Source organism: Dendrobium catenatum, unplaced genomic scaffold (genome assembly GCF_001605985.2).
Source record: "Dendrobium catenatum unplaced genomic scaffold, ASM160598v2 fragScaff_scaffold_488, whole genome shotgun sequence".
Lineage (NCBI taxonomy): Eukaryota > Viridiplantae > Streptophyta > Magnoliopsida > Asparagales > Orchidaceae > Dendrobium > Dendrobium catenatum.
In genome coordinates, this window is record NW_021318950.1 from 2,262,158 (window position 1) to 2,276,581 (window position 14,424).

The window sequence follows — 14,424 nt, forward strand, 5'->3', positions numbered from 1 at the left end:
CTCATCCTTTACAACATTGTCTTATCAAAGGGCCAAGTTAATTGGAAAATAAAATGTATACTCACGCATGACTTAACAGATATTTAACAGGTAATCAGTAAGTTATAAGGGGAGGGCTTGCATCCAATAGACCTCATGGAGGAAATTGCCCAATGAACATCATACCCATTCACCAGAGCATATGAAAGTAGGTTACCTCTCTCGGGAGCAATAGAGGACCTCGTTGATAAAATAACTTGCCACTCCCCTCGCAGAAGGGAGGCTACTATCCAACAACTCACCCCCACATAGGGTGGATGCCTTCATCCACACACATCAAAGTTCATCTATAGAAAGTGTCTACCTAAATGTCCCTTAGCTCACCATTTTTTTACCAACCGACCACTGAGTTCATCTTCACCAGAACCTCAGTTTATTTTCCTTCTATTCTAGGAGATCCAAGGCTTAGCATAGGTCGACAATGGCTCCCAAACATCACTTAATTATCAAGCACCCCTTGTATGGAACACGCTCGTAGACTTGCCTACTTCTACTAGGCACTACCAAGCTCACCAATAGTACGAAACTCACTTTGTGCGCAACTCGTCCTGAGATAAATTAGTAGAGCTATACATGCAACCCCCTGCTTTCCCTCAGCCAATCTAGAGGTAACAGATGTTTAGGGTAGTCTTTGTATCATTTATTGTAGGCATTTGACCAATTCGCTAATACTTTAAAACTTTCCAAATCGCCTAAACATACTCGATTTTACCTTTGAAGTTGCGAAAAGAGGAAGAGCTAATTATTCATCAAACTCGACAATTAAAGTCGCCAATTGCCCATCAAAGTTACTCGCCCACTCATTTAGAGTGAACGATAAATTCATGAGAACCGAACTAAAACGCTGGAGGAAAAAAAAAAAAAAAAGTCCGATGCCTGCGTCCAACGCAGATTTCCCACTCTACAATACTACGAAAGCCACATTCCCAATGCGAGGATTACCTCCATAAAGACCCCTCTTTGCACGATGCAAAGCTGTAAAAAAATGAATATAAAAGGAGAGAATCCCCCTACGATCACGCAAATGATACCGCCTACAAGCGATGCCTTTCTTCTCAGTCTCCACTCTTCCTCCTGATGCCTTTATATATGCCGATCGATCGGAGCTCAATTTGCTTAAGAATTAGCACATCTAAATCGTCAGAGATGGCCATCACGCATGATGATCTTTCCATCAGGAACTTCCGCACGGCTGACGTTAGTAGCAAGCTTGCTGCCTTCCTTGTAGGCTTGTCGGTGCTCTGCGGCCTCGTTGGTTTCATTCTCTGCCTCGCCGGCGAGGCCACCAGATCCGAGGTAAGAGAGAATCAATCTCATCTCCGGAGGCCTGCTTGGTGTCACTTTATTAATATATGTAAGCTCGGCTTTGTAATGTTCGTTGTCATTCATTTTTTTCTGGACGTTTAAGTCAGGAGAAATTATTAGGTGCGGACATCTTATAGAGAGAATCGTCCAATTTCTTTCTAGTTAAAGCATAGTTACTGTAGCATTTACGCTTCGATTATGCTTTTATTATAGATAGAGAGAAAACCGGACGATTATCTCCATTTGTTGTCCGCACCTAATAATCTGCCCTAAGTCAGAGCTTCAACTACTTGTTAAATTTTGTTTATTTTTTAACGCTAGAGGATCCGCAGTAGACAACCTTGCCCGCCATGGCTGCCGCTCACCACCGGCTGCAGGCTATCCCGGTCACAACACTCTATACATAGCATTTATTTTACTTAAAAAAAAGTGCTACATTCATTTTTAACTAATACAAACAGCTCCTAAGTATAACAATTACACATTTTTTTTGACACCACATTCTTTTACTTTAGGCAACCAAACATCCTCTTAATAAGCCTAACAATGCTCCATTTCCTCCTTTTTGATTTATATTTACTATTTTATGCTATCTTTAAATTCAAGATCAAGATTATATTAGTGAATGTTGTTCACACCCTAAGTTATATGTGAATGAATTTTTAATAAACTTTATGATTATTTAATAGTTCATTAAATTTTAAAATTATAAAATTGATCAGATAATATACAGAAACTCTTTTAAAAAACTAATTTTATTCATATATTTCATCCATAAAAGACTTTCAATGCATGCTAGATAGCATTAAATACATTAATTTGATTTCAAATTATTAAAAAATTTTCATATAATTAAAATCATTCATTCTGAAAACATCAATAGATTCAATTAATCATCAAACGGTATTAAATATTCCTAATTTTTTATGTGCCAATAAATTTTTAATGATTTTAAAAATTAAAAAAAAAAATTGCATCTAATATGCAGGCAACATGGATGATCCTGACCATCCAGGACAGTGGCAAAGGATACAGGTGCTCCTTCAGCGGCAGCGGGAAATCTCCACTCGCATTCGCCTTGGCCGCATTCCTTCTCTTTGCACTGGCCATGATCGCCGAGCACGCTTACCTGCTTGTCGCCATTACCAGCCCCTTGTCATCAGTAGCCATTGCATTGCCATCAACTGGCGACCCGACAGCGTCGTCGCCGGCAGCTAAGGCCCAGAAATGGCAATCCTGCGTCCTCTTCCTCACAATTTGGTAAGCTAGGGCACCGGATGATCTGATTTCTCTTCCGATGTTAGATAAATAGATTACTCACAAATTGGTTTGCAGGGTATGCTTCGCCATTGCTGAAGTGCTTCTGATGATAGCTATAGGTGTTGAGTCTGGCCATCTGTACAACTGGACGCAGCCGAGGCTAACATGTCCAGTTATTCGGCCGGGACTCTTTGCAGTGGCCGGAGTTTTTGGCTTGATTACCGTCTTCCTTGGAGTGGCGCTATATCTGACTGCTCTGAGAACGCAAAGACTGCATCTGGAAGAGATCATGAACCGCCAGAATCATCTTGGCCTCACTGCGCCACCACCTCAGGGGCCACCGGCCATTAGAACTTACCAGAGTCAGGCCCCAAGTGAAGCTTCATCTCTGAATAAAACCTCAACTTTACCATTTAGAGCGTGAGGACTTTTGCACAGAATAAGGCTTAGTGTGGGCCGGCTTTATTGTTTGCTTCTTAAAGCTGTTTTTTTCTCACAAAAAAATTGAAATTTTTATACTATAAAGCTGCTTTAAGAAGCAACAAGAAAGTTGTCCCAAACAAATTCTAAGTGTGCTGTGTTATGAAGTTAGTGAACAACAGGTTTTTCATGTAAAATATCATTATGAAACTAGTTATGTTCAATAAATCAAAATACATAAGCTTTGTCACTGATTAGTGATTCAACAAACCATCACACTTTCTGATATGTTTAGTTAGTTCATAAACAATAAAACAACCACTACAAAATCAATGCATGAATGGCAATGGACATCTCCTCGAGCTTGAATATTCTGGGATGCCTATAGTTTTGGCAACTGAGTTCATTTTTTATGTTCATCTTGACACAGTCGCTCGCATGGACCTCTTACCTTCCATTGCTTCCTTTTTTCGCCTGCAATCAGAGCAGAAATAAGGGCCCTCCCAGTTTTTAGAAACTGGCAACAGGAATGATAAACCCTCATTAGGCGTCTGATCAGTTTGGCAGATTGCACATCTGTAAGGCAATGAATTGGTCTTTGAAGGGATATTGCTTCCCAACCTGGAAGAATTTAGAGTTTGTCAGTAATAGAAAATTGCTGAAAAATGAGCTAAATGACATGCTAAACCAATAATGACTTCGCCACACCTTAACAATAATGTAAGAAGAATGAAAAAATGACCAGTTAAACCATCGAGAGCATGTTCAGCTTTTATTAAAAGAATAACAAGCCATATTTGTAAAAGTTTTTATAAACTGAACCTACACTGGTTGTTCACTAGAGCCCTGTATTGGATACCCATACTCACACCCACCCATGTATGGGTATGGGCACGCCCATGACCTTGTGGGTGGGTACTCAACATCGGGGGATAAATCGATTTACATTGCTAATCACCGTATATCTTATATTATTGCAATCCTCACTACGTAGTGTGCAGCATTCAACCATACTAGGGCTATGATAAATTTTGATATGCGGCTTAAAAGTTTGCAATCAGAGCTAAGGGCAACAAGCCTCAAAAAACATGAAAAGTGGGTGGGTATAGGCATGGTTTAAAATTGCGCAATATGAGGCTCGCCTTTGAGCAATTCCAGTAAAAAACGCCTCGATGCTTACGCATCGAGTTTTTTATATGAGGCTTGCGCCTCAACTTGGTTGAGGCCCACCTCGCCTCACGCTATAAATATTAAAACTTACATAAATCTTGAAGTAAATGCCCGACATTGGACTCTATAGGAGAGGAGGAAGGGGAGAGAGAAGTTCATCATAATGATGATTCAAATGAAGAACCCCTTAGTGATGACAGTGCTAATGACTTATGAGTTCTTATGTGATATGTTATTGCTATTTATTTTTGAAAATTCAAATTATAGGTTAATGAAAAGAATACTAGGATTTGAGAAAGATAAAATTTTGAGTTGAACTATATTTCATGTTGTCTTATTATTGGGATATTTTGATTTCACTTCATATCTTATGCTTTTTTTATGTTTTATATTATTCACTCATTAGTATATAAAAAATTTATCAATGTTTACGCAATCTTTTGATTTTGAGGCTTACGCCTCAAATCGCCTTGAGGCTTACGCCTCGCCTCACAAATGAAAAAACGCCTCAATACCCGAATACGCAATTTTAAACATTGGGTATAGGTGAGTACGACATCCCAAAAGTCACCATGGGTGGGCGAAGCCCATTCGAGTAAAGCATGGATACTCAATGGGTACCCAATCAGGACCCCATGTAGGGCTTTGTTGTTCACCATCCACCATAAGTATATGCTCACTAATGGGAGTGCCTCTTATAAAAGAAAAACTCTATAGATTTCAAGAACCACTGAACCCACACATGTCGATTTTAATGTGCTTGAATTAAACATCTATTACTCCAATTCTCAGGGTGCTCCTTATGCAGGAATTCCAAAGCCAGTCAAGGTAAGGGGCCATGAGATACTAAGTGTGAGGCATTCAATAGAGTTGAAATGTCTAATCAGATGGTACTAAATAACGAGTTCATTCAACCCTTCCAAATGCTCAAAAGCGAGATGCTACTGTGAACTTTGAGTCGCTTAGATCATTAAACATTTACAGAAAAAAAAAATTCTTTCTTAATTATATGTTGGTATATTTTCTTAAAATAAATTAGACTTACAAACCGCTATAAACGTATGGTCAAAAAGTTTTTATAAACTGAACCTACCCTGGTTGTTCACCAGAGCCCTGCATTGGATTCCATATCCACACCCACCCATGTATGGGTATGGGTGGGTATGGGCATGCCGATGACCTTGTGGGTGGGTATGAGTGGGTACTCAACATCGGGGGATAAATCAATTTACATTGCTAATCACCGTATATCTTATATTATTGCAATCCTCACTATGTAGTGTGCACTTAACCATACTGGGACTACGATAAATTCTGATATGCGGCTTAAAAGTTTGCAATCAGAGAAAGAGCAACAAGCCTCAAAAAGCATGAAAAGTGGGTGGGTATAGGTGGGTACGACATCCCAAAAGTCACCATGGGTGGGTGTGGGTGGGCGAAACCCATCCGAGTAAAGCATGGGTACTCAATGGGTACCCAATCAGGACCCTATGTAGGACTTTGTTATTCACCATCCACCATAAGTATATGCTCACTAATGGGAGTGCCTCTTATAAAAGAATAACTCTATAGATTTCAAGAACCACTGAACCCACACATGTCGATTTTAATGTGCTTGAATCAGATGATTAAATAAGTATATGCTCACTAAGCCAGTCAAGTTAAGGGGCCATGAGATACTAAGTGTGAGGCATTCAATAGAGTTGAAATGTCTAATCAGATGGTACTAAATAACGAGTTCATTCAACCCTTCCAAATGCTCAAAAGCGAGATGCTACTGTGAACTTTGAGTCGCTTAGATCATTAAACATTTACAGAAAAAAAAAATTCTTTCTTAATTATATGTTGGTATATTTTCTTAAAATAAATTAGACTTACAAACCGCTATAAACGTATGGTCAATCAATAAAAAAGTAAAAAAATAAAAAAATCCTTTTAAATAAATCTAAGTTGACAATTATTTGTGCCCATCATGACGATGTGACATGCTCTTATGGTTGGGATTTGCATGCTACAAAGAGTACGATTAAAAATGTCTAGAGTATCTCCATTATTGAATGCTAGCATAAATGTAATCATCCAATTATATAGGGGAGACCACCAATGTCAATTTATTATTTTGAGCATAAAACTATAAATTGATATGAAACTAAGGAAGATAATTAGTCAAGTAGAAGCCAATTTTAATTGTTGAAACACATACATCAGGGCATGGGATGCAAGGAGTAAAAAGTAAGTAATTTTTGGTAGCTAAGAATACTCATAAGATCCTTATACCGTTTCATAGAAGCCATCAAAACTAGAATGCCATATGTAGTTCACAGAATCAATTTTACTTCATCAATATTGTTTCCAAAGTTTGTTCTAGAGTTTTGGACCATCTATTTCTACATAGTGACTATTTCTACATAGTGACACTATCGACTCTACTAACTACTATTGCGATTGACACTGATAATGATCTATTCCAGCTTGCTTCTGTTACTGTAGAATCTGAGTTAAATGAATCATGAATGTGTTTCTTATGCAACTTACATGACTTTAACAAAGTCTTTATTCTTTACTTTTTTTTTTTCACAAAACGTGATGGCACTTCATTTGAATATTATGCAACACAGCTAAATGATGTATTGCAAGAATGAACTTATCATTAATCTTCATCTACTATCACTAAGATAATTACTTACAGGATCTCTACTACTAACCATAGTCTCATCTATGTATTTTAAATAATAACTCGTCCAGCCCCTTTGTCAAATGATGTTTATAACATCAATAGATTTGATTAGCTAACACATTGGGATCTTACATTGATAGATTTGTCAAATCACTTGCCTATCTTATATGTCCATTTGTATTGAATTTCATTTCAAAAAAGCATCACCTCCAACCTGGGCTTTACACCACCAATTTTATGTTACTCTTCTCTCATAATATAACTAATTTAGGTTGTTATTTATTGACATTAATACGTTTGGGGGGAAATTAAAAGTGAGCTTACCATCAACCACTTGCATAATTTCAACTTGGCATGATAAATTCTCCTGACATAAATGACGTTGTCTTGAGGTCTCCAGCTAAAGATTTTCCTATAAGGGTTACTCAAGCCTTCACAAGCTTCTTCATAGCTACGACTTGCCATCTCTATCATAAATGAGATCATACAATAATTTTAATGATATTAACAAAATATTACTAAAAAAAACTGTTAATGTCTAAGAGACCTTGTGGATTGTCAAAGATTTTTTAGAATATTAACACGTAAGGGATTAACTAAGAGATCTGGTGGATGTCAATGACTTCTGAGAATACTAACACGTAAGGGATCAAATAAGCAGATATATAAGAAAACTTATAGCATATAAAGTTCACTATTCCATCCATTTAATATTGCAGTTCAAAGAGTTGCAAAATGCGTGTATTTTCCGACGTTAACCCCGGCGTATTGGGCGTCGGAAAACTACCGACCACCGTTCCGCCGGAAATAACGCCGTTGTTTTTCAGTCGCAAAATGCGCCTGTACGAACGCCGTACTTTCCGAAGACAAAACATCCGCCGGAACGTGCGACGGTAATCGCGTGTTTTCCCGTGGTGTTGTTTGTTGGATGATTACATACCCATCAAATGATTCAATTTTATCATCCATAATATAGGTCTATCAAGACAGACAAGTCATTACTCATAAAAGTTCAATAAAAGGATTGTCATTCAGTACTTATTTGACTGTACAGTCCATAGCTTGTTAGGAAATAATTAAGAGTACCATTCAAAGGTGGGAGGTGTTGAAACAAAGACCACATGTATATCGATGAAAGAAAAAAGGACAAAGTTCATGATGACATCATCATCAACTATTTAATTTGAATGCAATTAGCCTCAAGTTGCTCGCCTCACAAGGTTCTCTTTAGTGACTTCCTCCATGCATTGTGTGTGCAAACACCCGTAAAAGTAGGGGAAAGTTTAAAAGTTGTGAGAAATCATGCTCATTATTTCAATTAATGAAGACTATTTTTATCAAAATGTTCAGCTCTGTATACAGAATTTAATTCAACACTAACACTGATTTTCACAACATTACTTTGGGCTTATGGACCAAGCATTTCTGGATGGAAATTCTGTAAAAATGTCGTAAGTATAGACTGTACATTCCTCTTTAGTGAACATAGAGCTACATTAATAGCTGTTGTTTATTTTGACACAAATGGTGGTTTCTTCCCTTACCATTTGCAGTAATTTATTTTGAGTGTAATGAGCCATGGTTGTGACTTTTATAAATGCTTCACTTTTATAAATGCTTCACGATTATTGGAGTCGATTCATGCTGGAAAAAACTTATGCATAATCTCAAATAGACACTATATATAAATTTGTGATCGTAGGAAAATCTTCCCATGGGCTGCCCATAAATATTGTTTGCAACATGTACAATAGATCTTTAAAAATACATTAAACGGATGTTGATATCATATGTGATAAAATGTATTAGGTTGATAGCAACAACAATATCAGGATTTTTTAATCAACACTTGACAAACATACATAATATAATAAAATAGGCATTTGATTGGCTTATAGAACCTGATATCACAAAGTGGTTCTTATTACATTATGATAGCTTTAAACATAAATCAATGACAACAAATATGCATGCAAGAAAAGATCAAATATTAAAAAAATTTACTATAAAAAATAATTTAGTTATAAAAATTCAAAAAATTGAGAAAGATATATAAGAATCTGTAAGGAGTCTAAGAAAATAATATATGATAAGAAAAATTAACTCTTAGTAAAAATAGTTGGTGGTGGAATCCAATTGTGCAAGAAAAGATTAAAAATAAGAAGATTTGTTATAAAAATTGGTTTAATTTTAAAAATTCTGATAATTGGGAATTATATAAAGTGGCTCGTAAGGATTCTGTTGTTGTTAGTGATTTATAGAATAGATTAGATACTCAATAGGACAAAAGATATATGTATAAGTTAGTCAAGCAAAGAGATGGGAGAAGGACCTAGTTCAAGTGAAGTACATTAAAGATGAAGATCAAAAAGTGTTTTTCTTCGAAGAGGATATTCAATATAAGTGGATAAGATATTTCGATAAGCTTTTCAATGTACATTGTGAGAATACAATTGACTTTACTGACATTAGAACCATAAATGAAAATAGAGATTTTTATTTTTATCATCATATTAATAAAACCGAAGTTGGAGAAGCTTTAAAGAAAATAAATATGAAAAAGCAGTGAGACTTTATGATATTCCAATAGAGATGTGAAAACGCTTAAGAGATCCAAGACTTTCTTGGCTTAGTAAACTTTTAATACTATTTTGAAGACTAAAAAGATGTCAGGTGAATGGAGGAGCGTGTTAGCTCATATTTTTAAGAATAAAGGTGATGCATAAGTGTGCTAATTATAGAAGAATTAGGTTAATGTGTCATACATTAAAATTTTGGAAGAGGGTAATTGAGCATAGGTTAAGACGTGATACTAATGTTTCTCAAAATTAGTTTGAATTCATGCTGGGTAGGTCTACAATAGAAGTTATATATTTGCTGAGAGGCTTGATGGAGATGTATAGAGTAAGGAGGATCTACATATGATATTTATTGATTTGGAGAAAGCATATAAAAAAGTCTCTAAAAAGTTCTAGAAAAGAAATGAGTTAATAATGTTTATATTCAATTAATTAATAATGTGTATACATGAGCTATTACTCATGTTCAAACATATGGTGGTTTGACTAAGTATTTTCCTATTTCAGTTGGATTACATCAAGGATCAATTAAACCCATATCATTTTGTTTAAGTCAGTGATGTTCTTACTAGACATTTATAAGAGGATGTTATGGTGTATAACTTTTACTGATGATATTTTTCTAATGATGGTAAAATGTGGCTATTAGTAGAAGATACCCCCATTTGTATCATGTATGAATATAGCATTATAAATGATTGAGCATAACACACAATGATGTCCCAAGCTAATATTTCTTAACGGCCGTGAGTATCAACCATTTAATATATCACGTAGGGTTTTCTAAATGGATATTATAACATAGAACATGTGTTCTTGCACGTGTAATAAATCAAGAATATATTATATTTCATGTTTACATGCAATCTCTACACTAAGAGCGAGATATTTTAACCATGCAACTTTTGTGTCAAAGTTCTTTAAATTTGATCATACAAACAATCTTACAATGTATGATTTCATGTAATCTCCGAGAAAGCAATATGGCCACTGTATAAACACGAACAAGGAACTATTCCTTTATTACCTCTTAAAATTAAGAGAATAACGAGAAGGCCAAGGAGTGTTGTAATTAAAATTACAATGGGCAAACCAAGAGAAAATTTCAATAAAATGAGCGCAATTTGCAAGAATAAAGTTCATAATACTGTTATCTTGCCCTAAAAATCAAAGTATCAGCTGGATGTTTCAAATTTTTATAGATCTTGCACGTGTGTGACATGATTATGACTAACTGGCATGTTTTTACTATTAATATTCAAATTTTTCCCATGTACAGTGATGGTTTAGGATGCAGACAATATAGGCTGCTGTTGTGCTAGACAAAGGGATACGTAAATTTATAGAAACCAAGTGTAAGCTGAAATTCATTTTAACATCTCATTATTATGTGGATCACATCAAGCCACGAATCAAGCTAAATTCTATATTTTTACTTTTTTACAAAAATTTCTATAATAAATTCTATATACAAAAATTGCAAAAATTCTAATTGTACGAAGTTAAATTTATCAACAACTCCAACATATGTAAATATAGATGATTGTTTGCACCTCTTACAAGTATGGTTATAAGAACGATAGCATGTTTGGAGGCTAACTCAACACATACCTTTTAAAATGGATGTTGTCGACAAATCACTTGGATACAAGTATAGTAGTTTTTCATAAGAATTCGATAATTATAAGAAAAAATTATTTTTTGAGTAATTATAATTAAATTTGTTATGATCTTCAAGTGAAATGAGGAACAATTCCAAAAAATATCAATTGACAAAGTGAGAATTACTAGGATGAAATTGACAGTATCCGACAGTAAGGTACAAATGTACTATCTTGACACCTTTTATAATCATAGTATATAATTATGATAGCAGAAAAGAGCTGGCAAATTACTTGCATGAGTATAAATCTTGGGCATCCCAATTGGAGGGTTGACACAAGTATTAAATACTACCCCAAGTCACCTGGCGAAAGCATAATAATATGCTATAAAACTTCACACTTTCACTAAAAGCATATATTTGGTTTAACATTGTTTTGAATACTAAAGTATTGTTTACATGCAGGTAGATTACTTCATGCGCACTAAAAACAGATATATTTGCAAGGGCATAGAAAAATAATAAATTCAATGCAGATTATATTTTTGATGAGATTATAGAGTTGTCTAGCAGAGTGGAGTAGCATTTTCACATTAATTATAGTTTAGTCAAGTAATGAATTGAGCATGAATACCAAAAAACATATCTATAAAAATCACGAGACAAATCATAATCCATGAAAATCAACTTCTGATGCTTCACAATGATCAACGTCTCACACACTGGAGAATGACTACTTGCACTCTACAATGATCGACTATTAACGCCCCACGAACATCAACTGCTGACGCTTCATGATAGTCACATGCATGGAACCTTCAACATATGTAGGGTCATTTATATGTGTAAACCCAAGACCCTCCACTGTACTAGGGACATGGCATTTGGGTGCAAAACTATCAACACATAAATGACCATCCTTCAAACTATAATGAGGGGTGTTTCTAAGGAAGGTCACATATAATCACAACTTTATGGCTCACCAACACTTGCATCGTACACAACGATAGTTCTTCAAGGATGCCACCAATAAGCAATTTGTTAGTCTCAGCCTATCAAGACATATTTTAGATGTAGTCCCATACTCTGGCATTGTAGCACCTGAATATGAGGTAGGGTCAATTAAAAATGAGCACTCATTAAGGGAACATATAGTACAAGCCCAAAATAGATATTTTCTACACCTTTCTATACTACTAGAAGAACATAATGATAATCTGTTATAAGGGGGATAGCATCTACTTCAAGTATATATCTATTTGGGCTCATAATGGCTATTTCTTCTTATGATGTTATGTTCTCTTTCATCGGTGTAGGATAATATCCATTTTAGTTATATATCTAATTGGAGCTTGTAATAGCCATTCCTATAATTGGTGATCCTTTGCAATTAGCTCTGACCCATTTTTGATGTTGCAATGATAGAAGATGAGATTGCATATAAAGCTTGTCTAGCTAGGCTGGGGTTGATGGCACATTTGTTGGTGATGTCCAAAAGAATAATTATGACATATAGTGTGGATATTGGTAGGCCATAAATTTGTAATTCCAAGTGACCACTCTTAAAAGCATCCCACTATAATTCAAAGAATGGTCATTATTGTATCGATGGTTCTACGCTAATAAAAGATATTACAAGCCCATAATAGATATTTTCTACGTCTTCCTACATTGCCATAGGAGAACATAATGATGATATGTTCTATAATGATGCGGGATAGCATCTACTCTAAGTATGTATATCTATTTGCTCTCGTAATGACTATTCCTGATACTAGTGTTATATTCTCTTATAGTGGTGTGGGATAATATCCATATTTGTTATATATCTAATAGTGGTTCATAATATCCATTCTCCTAATTAGCGATCATTTATAATTGGCTCTACCTCATCTTAAGATGACAGAATATGAGATTGCATCTAAAGTGTGTCTTGCTAGGTTAGAGCTAATGCCACGCCTATTAGAGACATCCAAAAAAGAATAATTATAATGTATAGTGTGGGTGTTAGCAGATCATTAAATTGTGATTCCAAGTAACCACTCTGAGAAATACTTCATTGTAGTTCAAACAGCGTATATTATTATATCGATGGTTTTGCTCTCGAATGCGCTATCCCTTTCATAGTCAATGGTCCTATTTTTGTATATGTATATGACCATGTATGTATAAAAAAGGTACTATGTAGGTCGAGTATCGTGGAGCATCAGTAGCTGATCTCCATAAATAATCAAAAGTTAATCTTCGTGGAGCATCAAGCGTTAATCATAGCAAAGCATTAGAAATCAATCTCCATAGAATGTGAATTGGCTTGTGACTTAACATAGGCATGCTTTGTATGGCAATAATGATAAGTCCATAGATTGAATGCACTATATTCAATGTGAATGGATATCATCCCTCTATTAGGTAATTACGTGATTTCATCCAAAGTAAATTTCATTATACTAGCATTTCTCTATGTCCACCTGAAGAAAATATCTGTAGGCCTTTAGTGTGTATGAAGTAATCTATCATCAAGTATGCCGATCTGTTTATAATGTTTTAATAAAAAGTTTCACATATATTTATGTATGATGATTATAAAAGATGTTAAGACAATATGTTTATACCCCAAACTATCAAAAAGACTATCAATATAATCCTTATACCAATTGATATTTTTCCACACCCATTTTACATTCTATTTGAAGGTCATAGTAAATTTTATAATAATTACTCAAAAAATATTTTCTTGATAGTTATCAAATTCCTGGAAAAGCACATCTATCAAAGTGGTTTTCCAATAATATTTGTAGGAAAAATACACGGATAATTGACCTCCCAACATTATCATACTTAAAAGATATGCAAATTAGTCATATTTATGTGTGTTGACATATTGATACATTCAACTCCTTAGAGAAGTGCACAAGTATTGACCCTTCACCAAAAAAATAGTTTTTCAAATCCTCCAACAATAAAAAATATTGTAGATATAGATACGATTATGTATATTGTAGATATAACTGTGACTATGCACCAGGCAGCAGGAAACATCCTAACATGTAAAGTATGTAGCATCTATGGTATCTTAAAAAAACTAGAAAAATATAATTTCATGTAAGAATATATATAAAATATTCATCATAATCAATATAAGGGTATTAATAAGAGTTCTTGGAGTGTCTCATATGAAAGTTTGCTATGAAATTATGTTTACCTAGAAGATAATAAACAACATATGTTTCATGGTAACTTCAGAGTAATTCATCACAGTGCTCTGACCAACTTGCCCATCATAAATTAAGGTCAACAAATTATAGGTCCAACTAAAGCTACAATATGCACCCTTATAACACAAATAATCTATACGTCTTAGAGCATGATGG

The 14,424-nt window shown here is 34.8% G+C and overlaps 1 protein-coding gene and 1 pseudogene across 1 annotated transcript; one reads left to right on the forward strand and one right to left on the reverse strand.

Annotated features, from left to right (window-relative positions):
* The first annotated feature begins 903 nt into the window (after positions 1-903).
* On the forward strand, positions 904-3,312 carry LOC110115824. The gene is made up of 3 exons (XM_020849196.2): positions 904-1,335; positions 2,333-2,604; positions 2,680-3,312. Exons 1-3 carry the CDS (start codon positions 1,117-1,119, stop codon positions 3,026-3,028), a joined length of 840 nt encoding a protein of 279 aa, XP_020704855.1. The 5' UTR covers positions 904-1,116; the 3' UTR covers positions 3,029-3,312.
* The window catches only part of LOC110115825, a 33,430-nt pseudogene continuing 22,213 nt past the window's right edge, over positions 3,208-14,424 (reverse strand).

Coding starts and splice junctions, on each gene's coding strand:
- LOC110115824 (XM_020849196.2), top strand. CDS start 1,117: ATGCCTTTATATATGCCGATCGATCGGAGCTCAATTTGCTTAAGAATT. Junction 1,336..2,332: donor GCGAGGCCACCAGATCCGAG/GTAAGAGAGAAT, acceptor TCTAATATGCAG/GCAACATGGATGATCCTGAC. Junction 2,605..2,679: donor GTCCTCTTCCTCACAATTTG/GTAAGCTAGGGC, acceptor ATTGGTTTGCAG/GGTATGCTTCGCCATTGCTG.